General features: G+C 45.8%; 1 protein-coding gene across 3 annotated transcripts in view; it reads left to right on the forward strand.

Annotated features, from left to right (window-relative positions):
* syne3 (spectrin repeat containing, nuclear envelope family member 3) overlaps positions 1-26,373 on the forward strand; it is a 41,292-nt gene extending 14,919 nt beyond the window's left edge. For 2 of the 3 annotated variants that reach the window (XM_056590041.1, XM_056590040.1), the window contains exons 8-18: positions 4,134-4,308; positions 8,494-8,676; positions 9,131-9,274; positions 10,787-10,921; positions 13,207-13,368; positions 16,289-16,461; positions 17,367-18,174; positions 18,951-19,112; positions 20,758-21,027; positions 21,524-21,574; positions 26,135-26,373. In XM_056590041.1, coding sequence (XP_056446016.1) covers positions 4,134-4,308; positions 8,494-8,676; positions 9,131-9,274; positions 10,787-10,921; positions 13,207-13,368; positions 16,289-16,461; positions 17,367-18,174; positions 18,951-19,112; positions 20,758-21,027; positions 21,524-21,574; positions 26,135-26,323 — 2,452 coding nt within the window. In that variant the 3' untranslated portion in view covers positions 26,324-26,373. The remainder of the gene's footprint in view (positions 1-4,133; positions 4,309-8,493; positions 8,677-9,130; positions 9,275-10,786; positions 10,922-13,206; positions 13,369-16,288; positions 16,462-17,366; positions 18,175-18,950; positions 19,113-20,757; positions 21,028-21,523; positions 21,575-26,134) is intronic. The other variant, XM_056590042.1, reaches the window with a different exon arrangement.
* Positions 26,374-27,093: the final 720 nt, after the last annotated feature.

A 27,093-nucleotide genomic window follows, 5' to 3' on the forward strand; every position in this document is an offset into this window, starting at 1 on the left:
TTGTTTTTCCTGTAGTGTTGTATTTACTCTTTAAACCAGTACTAAAAAGGTTACCCACATTTCGATTCATAAGACGAAACCGCCTTGATAAAATCATCATGTTGCCTGTTGCAGTGCTGCATCAAGCAACCGTCAGAGAAGATGGTTCCATTCCCATGTCGCAATCCTAGGGTTTATTCCTCAGCATTCGTCCAATTTATGCCACCAAAAGCTCAAGAGGCTAGCAAGTGTAATTAAAAGTTAACACTTTTTGACACTGTTCATACAATAAAATATTAAAAAAAAGACAAGATGCTAGAAATAACTGTCACTGCTTTTAAAACCAACATCAATACGAAGCAGTCACAAGCAAACAGATCAAACCTTGCATTTTATAATAGATTTTGCTGTGTGCGAAGTCTATTGTGTGAAAACATGAGATGAATGCATGTGCAAGATAAGGTGGCAGGTCAGCCCTGTTTCGCCATACGTCTAAGCAGTGTGCTAAATACCTGTCAATATTCCCCCAATTTTTGCGCAATACGATCTAAATTTTCTCAATATGCTGTAGGGCTATAACATTAATATTTCATGGTTGCAGGCTGATTGCTTGCTGCAACTTGCAGCAAGCAATCAGTCTATAGCCTACATGACAACAAACGCACACAACAATTTTTGATAATCCGATATGCTATTGCTTTACCAATTCGTAAAGCAACACTTTGGCCAATTCAGCCTGCTGACAGCACTGACATATGAGGCTGCATTGGCTAATGTTGTTTGGATTCACGTTGTTTTATAACAAGGAGAGGCAAAGTTGTGCATTACAATGCAAACACAAAAATAATTGGCACCAATATGGCGCACTTAGAAGAGCTATCAACAACAGAATAAATGCCGGTATAGCCTATCGGAGACTGGCACGGAATCAGTGCACTTGCAAATGAAAGCCTGCAGTAAGACCGATCGTGTGACATTATTTAACAATCCATCTACAGCAAATACGATCAGACAGATACATCATTGAACAAATACACAAAGCACATTCGTCACGGCAGATGCTGACACAATTTTCACATCAAACCAAACATCACCATGGCAGGTGCGCTCATTCTCTCTCGCCCGCTCTCTATCTCTCGCACTCGCTCTCGCTCTCTTTCGCACGCACGTAAACAATCACTCAAAGTTCTCAAACTCCACGGCTTGGCTGCTTCACTAAGACCACAACCAACCACAAGGCCTTCATAATGCAGTATGCCGAATTCGGAAAGGACATGCACGCGCACAGTCGCACACACTCATCTTATGCACAACAATCAGTTTTATCATCACAATTCAGTCACTGAAAAGATTTAAACGATAGCCTCTTACCTCAAGTTAGAATAGACCCAAAGTGTGTGAGTGATACGCTCTGATTTAGCGTTTTTAGTATAACTTGTCAACATTACGGGCCCTATTTTAACGGTCTGAAACGCAAGTGAGAAGCGCCAAGCGCAAGTAGCTTTGTGGGCGGTTCTATAGCGATGTTGCTAGTTTACCGTTGCGAAAAATGACTCTTGCGCCCGGCTCAAATCTAAAAAGGGTGGGTCTGAAGTAGCCTAATTACCCGTAGGTGTGGTTTGGGCGTAACGTGCAATAAACCAATGAGAGTGCCAGCTCCCATCCCCTTTAAGAGCCTTGAGCGCATTTGAATCTGACGAGTTGATATTTTTACGCGACATGTTAATTGTAAAGAATAATACCTCGAGGCTACTGTTTGTTTGTTTTTATCCCCACGTCGCCCTGCAGTCTCCGATGAGACAGATGCACATGAATTTCAAACTTCAAATGGCTCAGTTTATGGCCAATTAATATTGCCTAATTCACACATGGAATAAGGTTTTCTTCCACAACTTCAAATACTGAGTCCTATTTAATGTGGTTCTATTTAATGATATTTACGCAATATATTATAAACATCGTTTCTTATCAGTATTGTATGCATTATCGTTATCGACTTGTGTTCCTAATATGCATGTGTCCCCCCGTTAATATACATTGGACTGTATTATGCGTTGCGTGTTTAGTTTGCGTGTGTTAAAACAGATGGACGCAAACACGTGTGTGTTACACATACACACACACGCGCCCGCATTCATTCATTCTTTTTAACACTCACTCGCGGTAAAACAATGTTTTCTCACGATCAAGTACTCATCAATCCTTAAAGTTATGGGCATGTACACGATGTCTGTGTCAAGAAAATATGTGTTAGCTGTACGGTGTTTGCAGATGCATTGATTTAAAAGTACAACTTATCACCGCTGTATCAGCTGTTCTTTCCCAAATAATTTACCAAGAATGTGTGGCTAGGGAGATGAGAGAAGCAAAGTGTATGCGTGAGGTGCACAAGCAACATTATGCATGCGCCCTTAAAATAGCATCTGAACAACGCACGACGCGCAAAACTTTAAACCAGGTATTTCCTGCAAGTGGTTTCTGAAACGTCAAATTAGAACCAGGGAACGTTTGAGCCAGAACACGCCTCCTCCTTTTGCCGAGCCGCCCCTTGGGGCGCAAGAGATTCTCTAATTTACCGACGCGTGGTGCAGGAGGGAAAAGAACGCTCTGCGCCAGTTGCAAACTAGCAACGACGCATGCGCCAGTGGTTAATGGCGCGTTTCCACTGCAGGGTGCGGAACGGATCGGTTCGCAAAGGTGCGGTACGGGTTGCGTTTCCACCGCCAAAAGTGGGCGTGACCCGGACTTAGCCCTACCCGTTTTGGCGTCGTTTTCAGGACTCCTCCGTTGGGGTACTGAAAACGAGACGAAACGCCTGAAAGGGTCCCGGGAAAATCTAGCTACACACCCCCTCCGTTGATTGGTCGACAGAATCATCACTTCCGGGCGATGTGGGGATAAAAACAAACAAACAGTAGCCTCGAGGTATTATTCTTTACAATTAACATGTCGCGTAAAACGCTTGCTTGGGCGAACAAGGAGGTGGAGACGTTCGTCTGCATTCTTGGGGAGGAAGTCGTTGTTTACGATGTTTACGTAGCTGCCGCGGCGATCGACATCCGGCCTACCTTAAAGGGTACTGTCGGTGGTGGAAACGCGACCTTGGAAACGCTGCATTATGCTGCGTTTCCACTGCAGGGTGCGGAACGGATCGGTAGTCTGCGGATCTGCAGTGGAAATGCCGTGTTTCCATTGCAGGGTGCGGAACGGATCGGTTCGCAAAGGTGCGGTAGGGAGGGGGCGGTATAGCCCAGCTCAGTTCCGAGGTTGCGTTTCCACCGCCGACAGTACCCTTTAAGGTAGGCCGGATGTCGATCGCCGCGGCAGCTACGTAAACATCGTAAACAATGTCTTCCTCCTCAAGAATGCAGACAAACGTCTCCATCTCCTTGTTCGCCCAAGCAAGCGTTTTACGCGACATGTTAATTGTAAAGAATAATACCTCGAGGCTACTGTTTGTTTGTTTTTATCCCCACGTCGCCCGGAAGAGATGATTATGTCGACCAATCAACGGAGGGGGTGTGTAGCTAGAATTTCCCGGGACCCTTTCAGGCGTCTCGTCTCGTTTTCAGTACCCCAACGGAGGAGTCCTGAAAACGAGGCCAAAACGGGTCAGAGTCAGAGTCACGCCCACTTTTGGCGGTGGAAACGCAACCCATACCGCACCTTTGCGAACCGATCCTTTCCGCACCCTGCAGTGGAAACGCGCCATAAGTCAATTGCGCCGGATGCAAGATACGGCCCTAGGTCTTTCTTCTGTTTGGCAAATATGGCTATCTTGAATCTGCACACAGAACTGTCTGGCTCCGCTTGGTAAAAAATCTCATCTTTGTGAATAAATGTTTTGAACCGTGAATACTGGACATGGTGAGCTTCCAAACATTAAAGTGAACATAAGTGACAATAAAAAAAAATATATATATGTAATTTTTTTTTCTGTTAAATTTAGACCCCCCTCAAATTTTGCTTTTGAGGCTTTCAGGGGGTCTCATGGGAAAACGGGGGGGCTCCACCCCCCCGGACTATCCCATATTTAACACACTGCATCTAAGCCACTTATACTACCCACCAAACCCCTGTCAATTAATCTTTTTATTTTTCGGTTACTTCACAATGTTTGTTGAAACTTTGCTTTTTTAAACGTGTGTTTCCAGCTTGAAATGTCGGGCAGCGAGGCTGTGTTCAGAGTCGGAGTCCAGCCTGAGACAGGTGCTCCAGGACCCCCTTCACTCCTACAGCCGATGGAGCAAGGGCGTCTCCCAGGTCCTGGAGGTGTCGGCCGAGGTCACAGACTTCTCTCACATCGCCATGCTGGTTCAGAACATTGAGGTAAATACCCACCCATCTGCACAATCTTTTGCTTGGTATTTTCCAGGGCCATACTTATTTTGCTATCATGTCAACTCAATTTTATTTATCTATCACAGTTAGTCTCCGAGGGCCTTACAGGCTATCTCTTGTAACCCTGGGGCAAAAATAGCAAGGAAACAACCTTGATTATCGGTGAAGGAACCTTCAGTAGGCATGCTTGAGAGATCCCTCCTTGTTGAAATAATAAAGATGGGTCCAAACATGCACATTAGGGCACTGAGCAAAATATATTTTCCTTCAATTCACTTTATGATAAAATACTTGTGGAAGCATGACCTTGAGTGAATTGTGTGTTCGCCAATACTTTTTGGTGATGGCACATTGCAAGCTAAATTACTTTTTCAGAGAGTAAATGATTACTCTGCTATCCACATTGTCTAGTGAAAGGTGTGTATCTAGGCAAGTGGTCCTGTGCAAGATGGTAGCAATTTATAATTGTACAAAGTCAAATGCATGAGTAGAGCCATCAGTTTGGCTCATGTCTGGTGAGTGTATCAAATGCATGTCATTTGGCTTACCTCAAGAGACCCGGTGAAGGGAGATGGTCATGGGATTTGCCTAATTATAGATGCCCGCGTTCAGAACAAGGCTTGGGGTGCGGCGATGCTGCGGGGATAATATCCTTAGTGGAAGGAAAATCTTTGTGGAGCGAAATGAATGGTTATTGTTAAAAAAGGTTCAGGCTACAACACACAATCAATCTTCTGTGTCTTTTATCTCTCTTTAATATGTCTTGTATTTGGGCTGTTCAGTTCCTTTGCTAATTAATAGTTGGTCATTTACAATTATACACTATTCAGTCACTTTCATCCAAGGAACGTGCAGTGTGTTATTTTACTAGTATACTGCCAACATTGGTGTTGGAACCTGTAACCTTTTGTCTGGGGGTCGACCTGAAATGCCTTGGCCACTAGACTACCCTGCCCCCATCCTCTGTGTCACATTACTCTGCTTAACATTTGAATGGCTAACCTTTTACTGTGAAGGTTAATCCTAACACTTTGCCATTTGTATTTGCAGGCTTGACTTTCAAATAAAGTCAGAAAAGGTAGTGTAGCCAAGGAGGCTTTCACATGCAAGGAATTTGCTGTGGTATATAAGTGAAATATACAACAATAAAACTAAATCAATAAAAAATCAACAGCACACAATATAAAGTAAGATATTAGAAATATATTCAATAGATATAAATAATACAAAATATATGAAAACACAGACTTTGCAAAGGGTGCGGTAGGCAGTGCCATTTGATTTGGTGTGACGGCTCTTAGATGGGAAACCCATTCCATTAAGTGTAATGTGACACTGAATACCAGAGTTTTAGACATGGCTCTTGCTCAGCATTGCAACATAAAATAAATCGTCCATCAAGCAATGAGAAGAGGAAATCAAAAGGTCAATGAAGGGAAGGGTTTTTCCATTGTTGAAATTGGATGTTCCTATTTTCAAAACCTAGATTAGTATTGATGATACGTATAACACCTTGGCTTTGGGGGACCTTCCCTTCCTCCTCCTCCAACGTGAAGTTTTGTTTTGATTGTGTGGGCGCCAGTAGGGAGTTCACAAGGAGATGAGCTGACAGTGGTAGCGAGTTTCATGCTCAGGCTTGACAAAACCCCCAGAGTGTCCTCGGGTCCTGTATTTTTAAGAAGTCTACTGAATTGACTTACAATAATAATACAAGTCCTTCAACATTTCTAAAGATTTTAAATAATTGTAAAAAGATCAGTTTGAGGTTTTTTTATTTTGCCAGATCCTTGATACTGTATTCTGAATCCTTGATCAGCAATTACTTTTAACTTGATTTCTCCATTTATGTTTAGGAGGATGATGCTTGCAATGATTTTTAAAAAGGGAAGGCTTTTGATTAAGTCAGTCCAGGATTGATCCATGTCCTTGCCCCTTTAGATTTCCAACGGGGCTTTGGTGCGGTGACCCACATGGCTTATGACATTGCTAATAAATGTTAATTAAATTAATTGATTTAAATTAAATAGGAAAGGGTACTAAACAGGAAACTAATGATCGGTATTTGAAGGCCTTTCAATATTCAAATATTTAGCTAAAAAAAATGCAGGTAAACTGTTAACTGAGCTACAAAATCAAAACAGAAAAGTGTGTTTTGAACTCGTAATATATCCTCAAGGGCTTCCTTGTTTTGGTGTTCACTTAACAAAAATCAAATCCAATTTGTTCATCTAATTTGCCGTTTTAGAAGGTCGATCAGTAGTCTGAATTTGTGCAGTTCAAACGAAACCATCCTTTTTTAAAACAATTTAAGCAGCATTTCTTGAGGCACAATCTGAAAAATTATTCCGGTAAATCATTGCACTAACTGAAATTAGATTAAGTATTAGAAGTATCTTAATATCAGAACTTCATTTGGAGCGCATGGGCCTTCCTTGGATTACGTGCAGATAGTTGTTTCTTTTCAGGCCTCCCTTTTACACACTTGGTAGTTAAGCGGTCAAGACATGATGAGCTGTCATCTCATCTAGCGTTGATGCTAACCTAACCATGGTGTAGGGGACCGCTCAGATTCTCCACCTTGGCGCAGCGCTCAAAGATATACTGTAACTATTTCATAATTTACCCGGTTGATGCTGAAAGGTCTCCGATCAGATCATAGCTTAGCGTGACGTTCTATGACCAACCGTTGTAATGGCTTGTTGAAGCACCAGGTGTGTGTGTGTGTGTGTGTGTGTGTGTGTGTGTGTGTGTGTGTGTGTGTGTGTGTGTGTGTGTGTGTGTGTGTGTGTGTGTGTGTGTGTGTGTGTGTGTGTGTGTGTGTGTGTGTGTGCGCGCAACACCCTTCTGATGGATGGCTATATTCCAACACCCAATGTTTTGCTTGGCGTCCATGTGTTGACCGCTTTACTGCTAGGTGGAGATCCTTTTAGCTAGAGCTTGGCGAAGACCAGAACCCAGTCCGTTGTAATCTGCAAAAGAGATGGATGAAACCACACTAGATCAGGTTGGAAGGCGACAGGCAGAAGTTTAATTCAGCAAACTCCATCTTTCTCTTTTGAGCATAGAAATGTATTGAATTGCTCGGAATCTGACACACACACACACAAACACACACACACACACACACACACACACACACACACACACACACACACACACACACACACACACACACACACACACACACACACACACACACACACACACACACACACACACACACACAAATGGTGCTTCAACCAGCCACTACAGCAAATTACCCCCAACAAAGATCCCTTTGACTTGATGTTAGGAGCTTTCATAACTGATCATCTATCACATGGACTGCCTTTTCCCATTAATTACATTACAAATGTGTGTAATGATACAAGTACCCACACACAAAATCATGCAAATCAAATACAATGATGTGATTCTCTCACTCCTTTGCCTCTCCATAAGCTCTTGCTTTTTAATGAGACATCCCATTGAGCACTCTGAATTTGGCATGTGGTCTTTTTTTTGTTACTTCCTGTTGGTGGCTCACTTTCCATCTTCCTACTCTGCAAACACATTGACACAGGCGATGATAAAGGGAGTGTTACATCCTTTCTGCAACACGCTAGAATCAAACAAGTCAACCAAAGATATAAAGTAAGTGTCAGGCGGGGCAGCCCGCTCATGGCTAATGTACCCATATCCTCACAAAGCAATATTGATGATGGATCCAGCCCATACTCCCTGCTTTGTTCATTTAGGGCAGCATGCATCCTTTATCCAAGTCTCTCTCCCTGTCTTTGTTTCTGTTCCTGACCCTGTCTCTGTTTGTGTGTCTCTCTGTCTCTGTCTCTCTGTCTGTATCTCTCTTTGTCTGTCTCGGTGTGTCTGTCCATCTGTCTCTGATTCCGATTCAAAGGGTTACCAAGGCATAAGATATAAAGTAAGATGCAACTTAAGATACAAAATAATAATGATGAAAGTCTCTCTTCCTCTCTCTCTCTCTCTCTCTCTCTCTCTGTCTCTGTCTCTCTGTCTCTCTGTCTCTGTCTCTGTCTCTCTCTCTCTCTCTCTCTCTCTCTCTCTCTCTCTCTCTCTCTCTCTCTCTCTCTCTCTCTCTCTCTCTCTCTCTCTCTCTCTCTCTCTCTCTCTCTCTCTCTCTCTCTCTCTCTCTCTCTCTCTCTCTCTCTCTCTCAGCGTCTCCTGAAGCAGAGTGTCCAGCTGCAGGAGCGTCTGGACCTGCTGCAGGGCAGGGCTGACCTGCTGGCCCCGTTGTTCGGGCCCCAGCGCGCAGAGGGCCTGGGGGCCGAACTGAGTACCGCCGCAAACAGCCGGGAGCTGCTCCACACACAGCTCCTGGAGAGGAAGACCCAGGTTCAGGTAAGAGAGAGAGGGGGAGGTTGGGGAAGGTTTGGGGTGTCTGAACGACCGCCGATGTACGACGAACATCAAAAACAAACATCATAAATAATGACTCCCTCACCACAACAAACTCATATCGACGGTCAGTCTTTGTTGACGTCCAACCCCCCAGTGTGTCTTCACTTGGATTTCAGAATCCATGTCTGAAACGCTTCATAGACTGTAGGGAATTGAACACCCAACTATTTAACATGCTGTTGCTTGCTAAATGGCTTTCTTTCCCCAAGCCAGGTCGCCAACAGACCATAAAATGCATTGTGGGCTGTTGGGTGTCATTCGGGGGAGTGTAAGGTGTCCCTTTTCTTAATGTTGGCTCATGGCTTTGACTTTGCTACCATGGAAATCTGCAAAAGGTCATCGGTGGTTATCAAAGAGTGGTGTTTTCCAGCTCCTGTGTGTCGTCCTCTCTCAGGCCGTGCTGTCCAGGACAGAGCAGTTTGGCGCTGCCCATGAGGGGATCCGCTGCACGCTGAGCGAGCTCCCGCAGAGGCTGGCGGTGGTCGATGTGCTCCGGCCAGACGTCCCCTCCAAGGAGGGCCAGGCCCAGCAGCTCCGGGTGAGGGCTTTCTCCGGGGGTTTCTGTTGATTCAGATCCTCATAACCCGTTAGGTGGCCTTCCTGGGGTTAAGACGACACAAAGATGCAGGTTTGAAGGCCAAACAAACACAAAAACAGCGACAAAGCAAACACACAAAAAAGCAAACCCAGCCCTCACCTGAACGGGGGGATGTGTCTGTGTTCACTATGACCATGTTTTCAACAATAGTAAGTTAATTCGTAACCTTTTGACCAACGATATCCGTGCACATTTGTACTCCAAATGCCTGCATCCGTCTGTTGTGTGTTGTTGTTTTGTTGCACATCACACCCCATCAGTGTCGATTATAGTGTTTGATGGGTCGAGAAATGGCAAAATAGAATTGAGGATGAAACGGCTGGTGGACACTCAAACACTGAAGCCATAACAATTTACAAAGATAGAAACTTGCAAGGGACAATTGAAACGCAGAGGGTCGGGTGGGTCGTGTGTGTGTAGCATAGCAACGTGCATGATTTGTGGTTACTCTGAATGTGGCTTTGTCAATACTTGTGTGTGTGTGTGTGTGTTTGAGAGAGATAGATAGATGTCAACCCTTTTCGCTGTCTGTTTTCTTATCCTCAAGGTGACTACACCGATCATCACTGCACAGATCCTTTTATAATGGTTTTAACTTCAGCGACGATAATCAAATGGTCAGGTCCCTTTCTCCTTGTTAATGAACCCTGGTGAGCGGGCCGCCTCAGCATGGCTCATTAAAGCACTATGATATCGTGTAATAATGGATGGTTGCTACATCGCAATAAGCCCTCCTCACAGCGGCGTCATCGTAGCACAAACCCCGGTGTCGCTGCTGAGATTAATAACGGCTGTGCTCCTTTCGTGCGCCAGCGCACGGTTGGTAGAAGGAACCAGTGAAGATAAGCTTAAACATTCATACATAGACGCCGCGTTGCCTGCTCAGACCCCTCGCTACGTTAAGGCCGTCCCTGTACGACCCAAAGGCCTACGTGGCCTTCATGTATATACAATGCAGTTCAAAAGTCTGGGGTCCCTTAGAAATGTCCTTGTTTTTTTCAATGAAGATGAATTAATCAGAAATTCAGTCGAGATATTGTGGATTTTGTAAATGACTATTCAAGCTGGAATCGGCTGATTTTTTTTATGGAATATCTGCATAGGGACACAGAGGCCCATTTCCAGCAACCATCCCTCCTATGTTCTAATGATGCATTGTTCAGCTCGATGATTTGAAAACCCTTGTGCAATTACGTTAGCACAGTTAAAAACTGTTAAAAGTGTGCTTTCATGGAAAACATAAAATTGTCTGGGTGACCCCGAACTTTTGAACGGTACTGTGTATGTCTATCAAGATAAGTCAACTTTCTGTGCCGCGGTACATAAATGTAGTAGACCCATGATTAGTCTTCTGAGCCTGTTTGCCATACGATGGCACCTCTGTGGAAAGGGTCCCTGGACAGACGGGTGGTGAGGTAGCTTATTGTGCTTCATGTGGGTCGGCTTCCTCAGGTGATCCTGAAGGACCTGGACGACTGCGAGGCCCACATCATGGCGTTGGAGAACCTAGTCTCCTCTAGTGCCACCAACAGGAACCAGTTTGACAAACTCTCTGCTGAATGGAAATCCCTCTACAAGGCAGTACAGGTGAGGCCGTGGTGGAGATGCAGACCTTCAGATGAGTTGAGGCCAATGATGACTCTTTTCAATGGATTCTTCATGCAATCTCGGGTTGATGTGATCACAACTAGAGAGGTTAGGAATGGAGATGTGATTCATTTGAATGCTTCAGAGTATCGCTATTTACGATTTACAATTGAGTCACTTTCATCCAAAGCTATTTAGTGATTTTCAGATGCATGCATGCCATTAAGGAGCAGGTAAGTGGTTCGGGCATCTTACTCAAACTAGTCTCCCATCGTCTTTGAACCCAGAACCTTTTAGCTGGGAGTCAAACACCCTGCACACATCACTAGTCTGTCCTGCAGAGAGCACCTTGGAAAATAGCCAAAAGTGGCATAATCCTCTGCCTTTAGCTTCCTCCTATCTCCAGGAAAAATCCACCACCTATAACGCCTTTTGTGCTGTGGTTAGCCAGCAAAACAAGTGCAAGATCCTCCCCTCGCTTTTGAGCGTGATTGCTTCTCAAGTGTGAGTGGAATCTTGCCTTTGTGTTGGAGCAAATTCAAGGAATCTAAGTGATGGTGATCTCTCCATGGGATCTTGATAGCATTTATTTATTCAAGTGTGTTTCATGCAAAAAAAAAAGCCTCAAAAGTGTTCTTATGTGCTCAAACTAAGCTCGGAGGTCACATGACGACATGACCATTGGGCGGCATGTGGGGCGGCAATAGTTCTGGAGAAAGAGCAGGTTGACATGTAACCGGAAGGTGGCTAGTTTGATCCCTGGCTCCATTTCGAGCGTTGAGGTGCCCTGAGCACGACACCTCACCCTAACTGCTCCTGACGAGCTGGCTGTCGCCTTGCAGGGTTGACTTCGCCATTGGTGTGTGAACCTGTTTATGAATGGTTGTAAGTTGCTCAGGACCAAAGCGTCTGCTTAGTGCCCTGAATGTAAACATGCTATGCAAAACATGATGATCAGAGGGAATTTACCATGTTTTTCAAGCGATGGAAAAAATAACTCCCTCATCAGGGCATTTAGTGCCATTCATTCCCAGACCATCGGCGCTTTCACAGAAATTAATCCAAAGAGATGTGCGTTGGGTAATGACATGCAGGCAGAGTAGGCCAACATGTGCCAGAATCCTGATCACTTCTTTTAAGTCTTCAAAGCTTGGCATCATATGATTTTTTTTTTTAGATGTTAGCGTCTTATTTACTCAGATGAATGCCAAATTCAAACATTGGGTCAATGGTTTCGTTCGGGTAATGTTTATTACATTATATGAACAAATGTTCATGGTGGATGGAGATCAAAACGTGCCAAACAGGGAGATGCTGCATTATGAAGCAGTACTAATGTCAAGGATTTCACTATTCAGGATTCTGTTTGTTTGCTTCGTCTAAAAAAAGACCCCTGCTTACCCTGAAGTGTAAATAATAGATCAGGGTAATAACAATGGCCTGGCCAGAGACAAGTAAACAGTGCGTGCCACCATGCTCAACATTAACTTATCGGTGATCCTCTCTTAACTATCTTTCTATTATCCCACTTTTGTTGGAAAGTACTTTACTTGTTTAAGAATTTTGAGCATTCTGTACCTATTCAGAGTAATTATATACTGCATTCCAATGCAAATATCCTATTTTCTCCCTTTTTAAAACAGATTATTTAGATACATGCAAAAACCTTAATTGACTAGTTTTTGCAAAACTAAAATTATGTTTTTTTTTAGCTATACGAAAAGGACAGAGTACGATTTTTTTAACATGGTGATTGTATACTTTGACTTGAGTGACCTATTCTTCTACCAGAGTAATTTTCAGAGTACTTTTCATCCACCATCACCCCAATCGAGGTGTGATTGCGGTCCTCACTAGTCAGAATCGATACTCCAGACAGTCTGACCCCTCGGCCGTCATTGTTTGGCGTAAGAGGAGCAACGCACTCCTCTGAGTTTGCCTTAAAGCTGCACTCTTGTTCACTCCGCCATGCATTGAAATTATGTGGTTTGTGTAGTAATAATATGACAAATAATTATAATAAAAATAATAAACATCCACCACTTTGAGGATATTCTGAAAGGAAGACACTCTGCTTCTCTTTTCATCACCAAACACCCACTTTATTCTGGAGTAGACTCCTAATTTTGAATCATCCTGAACAGAAACGGTTTGGCCGCAGTGACAAAAACTATTCAAAAGAAAAGTGATGCCGGCAGCGGCACAAAAAATAAAGAGGAGGCAAAAGTTCCATCGGGCAGAAGTTTTAAGCAAGGTTCTCTTTGTTCTTTTCCTTCCTGTCCCAGGTGAGAGTGGGCGAGAGTAAGCACAGCATCGAGGAGCACCAGGGCTTCCACCACCTCATGCTGAGCCTGAATGAATGGCTGCAGACCATGAGGCAGAAGCTGGAGTCTTTCCGTGGGCCCACGGGAGACTGGAGCGTGGAGCAACGGAAGCACGAAGCCCAGGTGCGTTTGTGTGTGCAGGCGTTTGGTTTGCATGTGTGATAAACGGTTTGCAAGTGGTATTTACGTGCCAAGATAAAAGCTTCACCATTTAAAAACTTGTTGGTGAGTGCATTTCCTGATGTTATTTCAACACCATGGTCTGAATTTAAATTGAATTTAACCAGCAAATTTTTCCCAGTGCCGTGGAAGGTTTGAAAGACTCAAACCAAGTTGGGTTTGAAAGCCTGGCAGCTGTGTGTGTGTGTGTGTGTGTGTGTGTGTGTGTGTGTGTGTGTGTGTGTGTGTGTGTGTGTGTGTGTGTGTGTGTGTGTGTGTGTGTGTGTGTGTGTGTGTGTGTGTGTGGGAGTGGCATTATGTTGACAATGTGGTGAGAAGCCATCAAGGTCCGACCTGGGGCAGGTCTCCGGACTGTGTGTGACACCATGGGATTGACCTAATAATAGATCTGGAGATGTATACACCAATCGGACACCTCTGGGCCTTCCTCATCCAATTAAATGTCTCGGTGCCCGGGGAGAGGTATAAAATGGGCAGGCCAAAGGATGCTCGGAGGAGATAGAAAGCAGAGGGACAGAGCTCCCAGCAAAAGGACTTGATTAATACTCTGTTGTCATGGTGCAATGCAGAAGCACGGTGCTGGACTATGGTTTTTTAATTGAGGCGAAGGAAAGGGCATCCCAAAAAAATGGCTCATTTGGAGTTATTAGTGGCCTTGGGGTACTATTTATTTTCATGCTCCAGTTTTTCATGCGCTCCGTGTGCCCTGTGAGAGCGCGCTGATCTTGTGAGTCCACGTTTCAGTCCCTCGCTAACGACCAGTCTTGCTCCCATGGAAACCACCGCTTTCCAAACCCAACATGTTCACGGCTCTGTGCTGGGTCGTGGCTAGGGGGAGGGACGTCAGTTCATCACCGCATCGGGCCCGGGCAGAGAATGATCTGCACACATGGGCGTGGCCTTACGGCAGGCCACATTTAGCTTCGTTAACCAAGTGACACTCTCGCTCTCTCTCTGCTCTGACTCAATCCAGTCGCGAGTGGAGCAAAAACGACCTCCTCTGAGAAGAGCGTTCAGTGTGATTTCAGTGCAACAAGTGTAAACGCGAGAACCCAGGTCGGTCTCACCCGGCGAGCCACGCTGCCCGCCAGCCTGCTTTTGATTCATACTCCAAAATAAATTCGCTCATAGCTAAAACATTGGCCACAATGTTTTGTTCTTTAAGAAAAACCAGAAGCTCCTCGGCACCAGAGATGATCACAGCCTCTATTGACCCCCGCCCACCCCAAACCCTCCATCCCGTCCCCATCTCTTTTACCTTCCACGACATGAATTTGAAAGTAAGATTACAGAGGAGTGTTTCTTTTTATAATGACCCCGGCTTTTTAACATGCAACCCCGGTTGCTTTGTCTCCTCTTCCTCAGCACGTTGGCTTGAGAAAATAGGCAGGAGACTCAGAGGTGTGTGTGTGTGTGTGTGTGTGTGTGTGTGTGTGTGTGTGTGTGTGTGTGTGTGTGTGTGTGTGTGTGTGTGTGTGTGTGTGTGTGTGTGTGTGTGTGTGTGTGTGTGTGTGTGTGAGAGGGCACGAGCGAGATAGAAAATAGGGAAATGTGTTGCCCTGGCAACACCAAGCAACATCAATTTAGCCCTTGCTATGTTCTGGACTTTTAGGCTCCTTTCATTTAACTTAAAATGCGACCTTTACTTTTCATTCTGTGTATTTATTTGGATGTCTTTGCGCTCTACAGTATTAATCAGTTTTCCACTTCAATATTCGGCCTGTCTTTAAAATGGAGCCGCCGGTTATGAAGCCTAAATGAAATGACTAGTGCCTGAGGGTTGGAGGGGCACTTACTAATTGCCAAAGACAAATACAAAATTGAGGGAAAGAAAGTAGACAGAGCTGAAAGTATCATCAGGTATGAAAGCCGCCGTGGTGTTTTCTTTTTCTGACAGGAATTAATTAACCGATGTTGCAGCAAATGTGATCATGGCAGAATGGACTTAAAGTCGTGATAGATTGAGTTTGCCTGGTCCTTTTTAATAGAGCTCACTTCCTCACCCTTCATTAAGAGGATCCCAGTGGATTCTTGGTCGTCACAGAGCAGAATTGATGAGGGTGAATCCAACCTTAATGTTTTTATCCAGACCCTTTCAACAAGAATGTGCGTGTTGGCACTTGAAAAAGGAGGGCTGAATTGACACAGTGCATTCGATTAGTTCCATGATTAATCACTTCGTTGATGAATTGTATTAAATATGTATTTTATTATATATATATATATTTTGATGGTTTGTTAATTGCTTTACTCTTTTGTCAAGAAATAGTTTTAAAAAGCCAGGGATGTTCGGCTTATAGCTTCAGATATGCAAATATTCAGTTTTGCATTTCAATTCCAGCTCATTAAAATGTAATATGGTTCTTGGCTGCTTGTCAAAGCAAGCCCATTTAAGACATCACTTTAGACTGTATCAACTTGCGATGGCATTTTGCGTCGCTTAAGAAATCCTAAAAACGATGGAATGAATTGGCTGATTCATAAAAAAAAAAATAGATACTAAAAGATAATAAATTAACCTACAATGAAATGCGTGTGAAGTCATCACCACGTGTTGGGCTCTCGGCGAGTCCACTGTTTTCCTTGGCTTTGAGTGCTGAAGCCCAGCAGGCCGCTCAGATTGTTCCACCGTGACACAGTTCACTGTTTTATGCATAAAAAAAAAAAGAGTTGAACTGGATATGCAGCAACAGACCACGGGCAGGAATCGAACCCTGGTGGCTGCGATCCGGACTGAGCCTTAATGCTACGCCCTCTCCGCGGTGAGCCCCATCCGGGTATATTCTTAACGAGGCCGTTAAAGCCGCTGACCCATCGAGCCGCCGCCATGGATGACCGGCCTGTTGTCGTCGTGTCGTCTCAGAGGGCCCTGGGAGAGTTCCCGGGGATGGAGCTGCAGCTGCACCAGACCGAGGCCCGGGGCAACAAGGTGCTGAAGCACACCTCGGAGGTGGGCCGGGCGGCCATACAGCGGGACCTGAAGGCCCTGCGGGAGGACTGGATGGCCCTGTACGACCTGAGCCTCAACCTCAACAGGTACGGCGGGGGGGAAGAGCGCACCGACCAGGAGGAACACCCTGGGAACCTGGGGGTTGTCACCACTGGGGGTCATTTCTATTAGGATGGACCGTTGCAGAAATGTTTGTAGTTCCTGAGATATGTGAATCGGAAACACAATTGTGAACCTTTTTATGCTTCTGTCCAGTCAAACATGTTACACAGGTGACGCAGGGTGCTAAATAATGTCACCTTATCTGAAAGCCCCAAATGAGCAGAAGCTCATTTGGGGCTTCTGCTCCAAATGACTCTCCAAACAGCTCCATGGTACAGCTCGTACCATGGAGTAATGGAACATTATTTGTGCCATGTTAGAAAATAAGGTGAACACAGCAAGAAATATATGCACTGAATTTAATGTTTCAATTTAATACAATTTTAATTAATGATAGAGTAAATCCTTAAATTGGTTTACATTTTTAATAGATGATTGGATCTGACTACATATGTATCATATTTATATTCATTTTTCTTATTTTATTAGCCAATTAAATTAAGTTAAATGCACTTCAAATGCTTGAAGTGCATTTAACATTTAATTACGTTTCCAGACCAATTAAACAATATACTCAGTAAGTTTAAACATTTATAGAAGCAGTTTAAACATTTATTCAATTAAATTAAACCAACAAAACATATATTAAGATACATTTAAATAATTGATGCTGGGTTTATCTTTCTTTTCTCGGTGGGCACAAATGGCGTTCCATAGTAAGTGAACAGGGGCAATAAGAATGTTATGACTGTACTTCCATTTGTGTGTGTGTGTGTGTGTGTGTGTGTGTGTGTGTGTGTGTGTGTGTGTGTGTGTGTGTGTGTGTGTGTGTGTGTGTGTGTGTGTGTGTGTGTGTGTGTGTGTGTGTGTGTGCTCCTACCTCTCACAGGCTTCTGAACAGCTCCACAGAAGAGCTCAACTCTGACGCGTGGAGCGATGGCGGACAAGAGGACGAGCCCCAGAGGGCCACCACGGCGCTCCCAGCAGGGGGGCGGTGCACCCTGGCCCTGTCTGGAGCCCCCAGAGGGGAGGGCTCGGACCACGACGCCCCCGGGCAGACCCACGGCCACTGGGCAGGGCAGACCCCCCGGGGGGCGTCTCCCCCGGGGGTGGGGGACGCGGGAGTGGGCCTGGGAGCCGGCTTCCTTAACCCCGGTTTGGGGGCTCAGAGGCTGGACGCGGAGGGCGACCTGGACAGCCCGTACAGGCAGAGCACGCCCGTGGACGACCCGGAGGACGAGGCCGGAGGCGGCGCCGCCGTCGGAGCTGGTTCCTGTCTGGGCTGGGCCGGCGGCCGTGCGGAGGGCCGCTCCAGAGACCTCGTGGACGACGGCCGGAGCCCGGGGAAGCCACCGGTCACGGGGGCGTCCGTGGCGAGCGGCGCCGTAGGCCCCGCCCCCAGCCTCACCGCCGACTGGACGCCCGGCGTCCCGGCGGCTTCCGGAAGAGGACACGGGGGCGGGGCCAGCAGCCTCCTGGGCGCGGCCGGGGGCGGGGCGTCGGAGGGCAGGAGGAGCGGAGGGCCGGCGCCGGCAGAGGGTCTGGGCCAGGGCGGAGGGGCCTTCAAGCCCTTCCAGAGGGCCGCCGTCCCGCTGCAGCCCCCAGCCCCCCCGCAGAGCGGCAGCAGCCCCCCGGGGTCGGCCGGCGCCGCCGCCGCCGCCGCATCGTATCTGTGGCGGGCTGATGGGAGCGTGACGGTACGATCAACCTCGCGTCGTAATGCTCCGTCTCAGCCAGATCCCTGCTCCCGTTGCATCATGGTAGGGGGGAGACGGTTTGAAGATGTTCAATCGCGGTCGATAGCTACAAGGCAGGGGCTAAGATTAGCTACAAAGTGAATTGGATTAGCAGTGGCGTGAAGGAGTGAGATTAGATGTGGTGAAGTTTTGGATTGGAATCAGTCGTTCTTTCTTTAGGTATTAAACGGCGATCAATTACACTGCTTAACTAGTTCATCCCTGGACTTAAGAAAATGTGAAGACACAATTCCTCATATTTATGTGTTATATCCTTATTTTGGTTGTTATCTTAAATGATCTCCTACAGAATTTCGGCTTTTGACTTATTTACCTTTGGCGTAGTCGAGAAAGTTCTCTATCTCTCAGCCATCTTTTGCATCCACATTACTTCTCGTGAGTTTGCTGCCATCCGAATGTCCAACCATTATCTCCCATGCGACATTGTCTGATTTAACAATTGATATTGATTTAATTTACCCATATAACTCTTTACGCAGAAAGTGAATTGATAAAGTCAGTTGGAATTATGTTTATGTTTTCAATCCTGAAATATGGTATTAAGGAAGTTAAAGTAATATAAATCTTATCTCATCCAGGCTGATCCATAAACAAGTTAACAGCACCGTTGGTCCACCATCTTACCTTATCGATGTGTTTACTCTGCTGCAGTAAACACAGTGTAAGCTCTCGCTGTTATCACGCCCTAATGACTCAGAGTTGTGTTTCTTCTCCAGGCGAGTGGCGGGCGGGGCCTGAGTCCAGCCGAGTACGAGTCCAAGAGGGGGGAGTTTGAAGCCTGGCTCCTGGTGCAGAACCAACGGCTCTCTGGGCTGCTCAGCACCCAGGGGGCCGCACTGGGCCCCAAAGAAACCAAGATCAGACGGGACGAGCTGCAGGTGAGGGCTGCACATTCTGTCTTCCTTTCTGAAATGTTCATAAGCTGAAGTGCATGTATTTTGGATTCTATATTATGTCAGATGTTTATTGAATAAAGTATAGCCGTGTAGACTTTACTTTACTACTGCAGAGCCCTTATTCATAGTTATAGTCGTAAAAAGGCTTCATAAACACATTATAGGACAGTCCCTACCCCTCACTCCTCTAACGACCAGGAAAAGCCTACGCAACACCACCGCAAAGAACCCTAACCTTCGGAAGGATTCGGCCGGTTTGACAATACCCCAGTTTGATTATTGAACTTTTAATATGTAGAGATTTAAATTATTTAACTGACCGCCTCTCGTGGTGTACAGGCGTTCTGAAACCGGGCAGTTGGTGTAACATTGACATCCATTATATCCCAATCAAGCCTTTTGCATCTCCCATAGCTGTGTCTTTTTTTTGTCCAACGCTACAAAGCGATTACAAACTGCCTTGGCTCCAATAGTGCCAAACAACGAGCCAATCCCCAACTTCAGATTCTGCGTGTACCCACCACTTTGCGTGCTCACAAACATACTATTTATGAGCACTTGCAAATCACCCGTCCGGGGCAGTTCACTTGGGCCTACTTGTGTTGGACAATCCAGAGATGCATCCATTGGAACACTCGTTTGGAGTACAATGGATTTCAAGGGCTCGCAAACTGCCCAATTACAGAGTGCTCTCACTCTGCGAGAGGGTCATTAAAGAGTACAAGCGTACCGTTAAACAAAAATAAAGTTTGCATTAATAAGTCCTATAACAAGTACACACACTTTGAATATTACTGAAGAGGTCTGCATGTTAATCATGAATTCACCGGTACTGAAATGTTGATCATAAGGTAACATAAGGACAGGTTTCAATTTTGGTTGATCAAAAAGACAATTAAACATTTCAGGAAGGAGATTATCTGGATTATGGATTACTTCCTGAATCATTCTCTAATGAGTCTATTTTGGTTGTTCTGACGAACAGCTGAAGACCACACATGAAGCATCTGTTGGTTTTGTGCGCGTGGTAATGTGGCTTTAGCATGCTACTGGGACCTCCTCGATGCCAATAATAATAACGCTAAGTAATGATAATTCATGTTATTACAATTATAAGGGATTTAACGTTTTTGATGCTAGACGCCTGTCTGTCAGCTATAACTTTGTAACTGAAGTGGCCAATGCTCCTCACTAGAGAGACTGATCAATATTTAGTCCATTCCCTCAGTTATGAGACTAACAGACCCTTTTTTACAGAGGTGCATTACTAGGTCAAACCAGGGTGTCCCTCGTGACTCTAACTGTGGATCGGCTCCTTTTATGTTCAGCTTAGCTCAGGAGGTAGAGCAGGTTGACTTGTTCCATCCCGGGCTCCAGCTCCAGAGTGTCGAGGTGTCCCTGAGGAAGACACCTCACCCTGACTGCTCCTGTCACCTTGCATGGTTGACTCCGCCGTCGGTGTGTGGATGTGTGTATGAACTGTGGCTTTGGATAAAAGCATCAGCAAAATTAGCTTAATGTAAATGTAAATATTCCAGGGCACAGGTACTAGAGAGGTGAAGATACGTCGACTACCCCTGGTGTATGCATAATGAGTCTGCTTATGACCTGCTCCATCTCCCCCCAGGCTCTGAGGGACGGCGTAGCGCGGGGCCAGGAGCTTTTCCAGCTTCTGATACAGGACAGCCACAGAGCTGGCCTCGGGGCCGGGGCCCAGACCGGGGCTGGAGCCGGGGCCGGGGCCTGGGTCACGGCCCAGACCGGGGAAGGGGCCGGCGGGATGGATGGGCCTGAGCTGATAGAGGACAGCGGTCTGGAGGACCTGCGCTACCGCTGGATGCTTTACAAGTCCAAGCTGAAGGAGCTGGGGGACCTGGGACCCCGGCTCACCGCCAAGGTGAGGGAGAGGGCTGATGTTATGCACTGAGGAAGGGAAAGCCCTGTGGGGAAGTCCACCTTTGTGAAAGCAGGGAAACTGCAAGAGAAACATCTTTATTTCAAATGTATAACGGAGCTCTTTTTATTAAAGGGAATGGGATCTATCAATACTCTGATAAAACATCTGATATGTTTGTATTGGGACAGGTCCCTTTGTTTTTTCTGCACTGCTTAGTTTTCGCCAGAAGAGGGTGCTATTACATCATTGTCAAAGGTTTTTTAGAAGTTTCAAAGGATTCCTTGGCATGACAAAAGTGAAGTGCATCTTATCACTTGTTATATAACTTATATTTTTCGATATTTTAGCCTATACTGATAATCAAATGCTGAACGGCTCATTTTGTTACATTCCTTCTCTTATTGAAAGTTTATTTAAACAAATTGTGTGTTTCTGTGTGTGCACGCGCAACGTAGCAAAGTATGGCCTGTTCTCACCCTTCATTGATTCTTTCTAGGGGGTGCGGGCCACTAAGGAGGTGCCTGTCAAAGCCAAGAGGATTCTAAAGGTACACACACACAGACACACAGACACACAGACACACACACACACACACACACACACACACACACACACACACACACACACACACACACACACACACACACACACACAGGGACACACGGGTACACGGACGGACAGAGACACACACACACACACACACACACAGAGACAGACAGGGACACACGGGTACACGGACGGACAGAGACACACACACACACACACACACACACACACACACACACAGACAGGGACACACGGGTACACGGACGGACAGAGACAGACAGACAGACAGACAGACAGACAGACATACAGACAGACAGACAGACAGACAGACAGACAGAGACACAAGGGTGGACGGACGGACAGACACACACACAGACAGGGACACACGGGTACACGGACGGACAGAGACACACACACACACACACACACAGGCAGGGAGGGGCATAGTTCAGGGGGTGACTTCATGCCCATTAGAGAGTCCCCCGTTGGGTCAGCCTCCCTGAGCACCTGACTGGTGATCCAGGCCAGCGGCCCCCTTGTCCCACGGCCCTCCCTGCCCCCACCGCCACCACCACGGACCACCCAGGACAGGCACCCCGGCCTACCCTGACCCAGACGCCTCACAGGTCCCCACCCCCTATTCTTCCAGCCACTCCATTCAGCATCCCAGGGTTGGTGAGGGTAGGTAGGAATGCCAAAGCACCATGGCCCCCCCCCCCAGTCCCGGGAGCCCCGTTCTCAGGGGCTCCTCCCCCCCCTAGCCCTCCTTGGAAACGACTCTCTTGTAATGCAGAGAGTCCACCCATTTACATTGTGCCCTATAACACTGGTGGCTTTTTAATTTGTTGTTGTTTTTGTTGATGCAGCAGGACAGAGCGGATTGTAATACTATATGTCCTACTTTACTGCTTAAGCCAAATTACTTTGGAAAGTAAACGTTAACAAGGGGGCCAATGAGACTGTCCCTGTAACGGTAGATATGCCCGTACACTTGAGGTTCTCCCAAAATAAGGCCATTGGGCAATTGAGTGAGCATGGCAACCTTAGAGGGCATAGCCTCCGGTAACATGCTGCATGGTGAGACAAGGTGTCCCTCCCCCGGCGTCATTCAATACCGTGTTTGTTCCATCCGCAGAGAAGTTTGGGGTGACACGATTTCATCATAAAGAGCATACCTTGTTATCTTTCTGTTGGTTCACAAAGCCCACGGCAACTTGTGGGAAGACAGGACATCGCTCCTCACATCTGAATGTTACACGTGTCAAAAAGTAAAAAAACTGTGAATCGTTATCACCTATCAGCCTCAGGATAACAACATGTACTTATAATAAGTGCACACATGCAATGTATATTACAATGGACATGCAAGAGACCGACGTAAGTGGCACAATCAGGTCTTTGTCCTGCTCATGTTTGCATATATGAAGTCATGGTGATGCTATTGTTGGCTGGTTTCGCTTCCTTAAACTAGTTTCACACAAACCCCAGATCATTAACCTGGAATTTACATGGCCCTGTACACACACCCTCACACACAGACACAGTCACACACACAGACACACACACACACAGTGACTGCAGTGTAGGGTAGCAGTAACAAGAATGTGCCTCCCTGTAAACCAAAATCAAATTAAACCAATCTTAATTTTCAATGGTTTGAAAGGTCCTGTGAAGGAGCTTGCACACAAACTCCTTTAATTATGAGACATGCTTACGAACAGAGCCTCACGTTATGTAGTCACGATGCATACCCTGCCACCATTAATTTTGCTACAATCACACAAAAAATAATGAAAAGGCTGCAATGTCAAATCCCTTTGAACTTAAAACAAAAATGTTCTGTGATGTTACAAAGAGAATTGGTGAGCTCTGGCGGGGGAAGTCTCACCTCCCGCTGTGGTTTTAAAAAGCTCTATGAATACTCGTTTGATTAGATTCATGGCGGCCTCCCAGCCACGGCCTTGCTCCTCGTTCAGCCTCCACACCTGGAGGCCCCGGTGACACCCACAGCGCTGTCGATCCCCGCTGCCGACAGAGCAGCCTCCACTGGAACAATGGATGTCATGAGCCTCTCATCATACTCCAAATGAAATGTGTTCACCAGCGCTTCCTGTCCTCCTGCAGACCTTATCGTTTATGTTTGATAACGTGAAGTATTACCGTCATGGATGATACTAGTGTGGTACAGCTGGTCCTTGGAGACTGTCTCTGTCCTCAAAGACGTTGTACATTTACATTTAGGGCACCTAGAAGACACTTTATCCAAAGCGACTTGCATAAGTACATTTGTCAGAAGAAGGTGAAAAAATATATCGCTGTTGGTACAGTAAGGTTGTTCATAGAACCAAGTGCAAAGCGCTAACAATCGCTAGGTTAACCCATTCACTGCATACAACAAAGACCGCTAGGATAAGAGTTGAACATGTAAGATGTACATGCAGGTCAGACCAGCCAGAAACTCTGGATCAAGAGTACCCAACATCACTGGACCATGCATAAAAATGCTACTCTGTAAAAAAAGAATTCCTTATTCTCTTCTGTCATAGTAATGGAATTTAAATTGCCTTGTGTGCACACTATCTAAAAAAACAAAGTTCACAGTGCAAAAAAAATGCATATTTGTGCACCACCAAAAAAAAGGGAATTGAATCATGTTGTTTAACAACTTGTTGTGTGCGTTATCTTGTGGCTCCTGGCCGATAAGCTGTCGCCAGTGATGTATTCAACTCCAAACCACTCGGTTCTCCTGCTCCCCTGAAATGGGTCGCAGCAGTGCCCTTTCAGAGAGAGAGAGAGCTTCTGGTATCGGTGAATGAAACCAAGTGCAACAGTCTAGAGCGGATGTTTTGAAAGGTTACATCATAGATGAACTGCAGTTGGCATGACAGCAGCGGCTCCGATCCCAGACTAATGTCTCCGGGGAGCGGCAGAACATCTATTGGGCTGTGAATTAGTCAACCGTCAACGCTCTCTCTCTCTTTGTGCCCGTCTGTTTGGTTTCCTTTGTTTATTGCTTTATTGGCGATTGTTCTGTTGTGCTGTGTTTGCCTGCAGACTGGTGTAAGCACAGACGTGGGTAAACATCCCTGTAATGTTTACGTCGGATACAAAGCAAGTGCACATTTCTACAGGGTTCTTTTTTTTCGCGGCAATGAGGAACACGAAATGCACACCAAAACGCATACAAGGCTACACGGTATGGGTGCATATTGGCAAAATTATGCATCCACTACAAGCGATATGCCTAATTATAATCCTGCAGATACGCACCATCATGATACCAGTGAAATGCATCACTATAGTACTAGCGGATGCACCATTATAATACCAGAGATATGCAAAGATTATACCAGCGATATGCACCATTATAGTACCAGCGATATACACCATTGTAGTTCCAGTGGATGCACCATTACAGTACCAGCAATATGTACCATCATAATACCAGTGAAATGCGACATTATATTACCAGAGATATGCAAAAAACGTAATACCAGTGATATGTACCATTATAATACCAGAGATATGCACCATTATAATACCAGAGATATGCACCATTATAATACCAGTGATATGTACCATTATAATACCAGAGATATGCACCATTATAATACCAGAGATATGCACCATTATCATACCAGAGATATGTACCATTGTAATACCAGAGATATGTACCATTATAATACCAGAGATATGCACCATTATAATACCAGAGATATGTACCATTATAATACCAGAGATATGCACCATTATAATACCAGAGATATGTACCATTATAGTACCAGCGATATACACCATTGTAGTTCCAGTGGATGCACCATTACAGTACCAGCAATATGTACCATCATAATACCAGTGATATGCGACATTATATTACCAGAGATATGCAAAAAACGTAATACCAGTGATATGTACCATTATAATACCAGAGATATGCACCATTATAATACCAGAGATATGCACCATTATAATACCAGTGATATGTACCATTATAATACCAGAGATATGCACCATTATAATACCAGAGATATGCACCATTATCATACCAGAGATATGTACCATTGTAATACCAGAGATATGTACCATTATAATACCAGAGATATGCACCATTATAATACCAGAGATATGTACCATTATAATACCAGAGATATGCACCATTATAATACCAGAGATATGCACCATTATAATACCAGAGATATGCACCATTATAATACCAGAGATATGCACCATTATAATACCAGAGATATGCACCATTATAATACCAGAGATATGCACCATTATAATACCAGAGATATGTACCATTATAATACCAGAGATATGCACCATTATAATACCAGAGATATGCACCATTATAATACCAGAGATATGCACCATTATAATACCAGAGATATGCACCATTATAATACCAGTGGACCGTCAACGTTGGCCAGCCAACATGTTCCCCTGGTCCACATGCTTTCAGTGGAGGGGAATGTATCTGTACTGATGCATGGAGGGCGTGATGCTCCACTCCGAGTAGCGACCCCCTGGTGAGCGACTGTGTCTGTGTCCCTGTGTGCAGCAGAAGGGACCCGGGCTCCTCCAGAGGGTGTGGCGCGTGGCCCTGCCCCTGTGGCTGCTGCTGCTGGCCCTGCTGCTGCTGGCCTTTCTGCTGCCCTTCTTCGAGGACGTGGCCAGCTGCTCCCTGACCAACAACTTCGCCCGCTCCTTCAACGTCATGCTGCGCTACGAGGGGCCGCCCCCCACCTAGGGGCCACGGAGGTACACCTGAAGGACCCAACCCCCCCTACCCCCTCAACCCCCCCCCCCAGATGCAACACCTCCCTTCCCTTTTCATTTCCATCCTCGGATAACCTCTCAACACCGGAGGACAGATGGATTTGTGGGGAAGGAAAGCCCAAATATGGTGATGTAGGATTTTTACCAATATGCAAATTTCTTTTTTTTTTCTCCCAACCAAAGATGCTCTGCTTTGTTGCCTTCGACCAAAATAATGTGGCTAGAATCATGGACACGAGGACCAGACGGACAGACAAGGACCATTGCTTTGTAGCTTGTTTTTAAAGAACACACCAACATGCTTGTGGTAACGTTCAACCATGTCTTGTTGTGAAAGCCCCCCCCCCAACCCCTATTCCACCGTTCCGGACCTCTTGTGGGTCAGAGCTAAGCTCCAGGGGAACAAGGGCTCCTCACGGCCTTGGCTCCTGGACCGGCCATCAAACAGCAGTCAGAAAAGCAATCAGCCGATCAGATTTGGGGGGCTTGGGCTGGAGATCCCCAGGTAGATTGGAGGAAAGGTGGCCACCTGTGACAACCTCGCAATCTGGACAACGCGCGCACTGGCACCGAAGGGCCGGCCCGTGCCTCAGCACCGCGTGTCTGTGTGGGTGTGTTGGTGTGTCTGTGTGGGTGTGTTGGTGTGTCTGTGTGGGTGTGTGGGTGTGTCTGTGTGCGTGTTTTGGTGTGTACGTGTGTTGGTGTGGCTGTGTGGGTGTGTTGGTGTGTCTGTGTGCGTGT

This window comes from Gadus chalcogrammus, chromosome 5, assembly GCF_026213295.1.
Source record: "Gadus chalcogrammus isolate NIFS_2021 chromosome 5, NIFS_Gcha_1.0, whole genome shotgun sequence".
NCBI lineage: Eukaryota > Metazoa > Chordata > Actinopteri > Gadiformes > Gadidae > Gadus > Gadus chalcogrammus.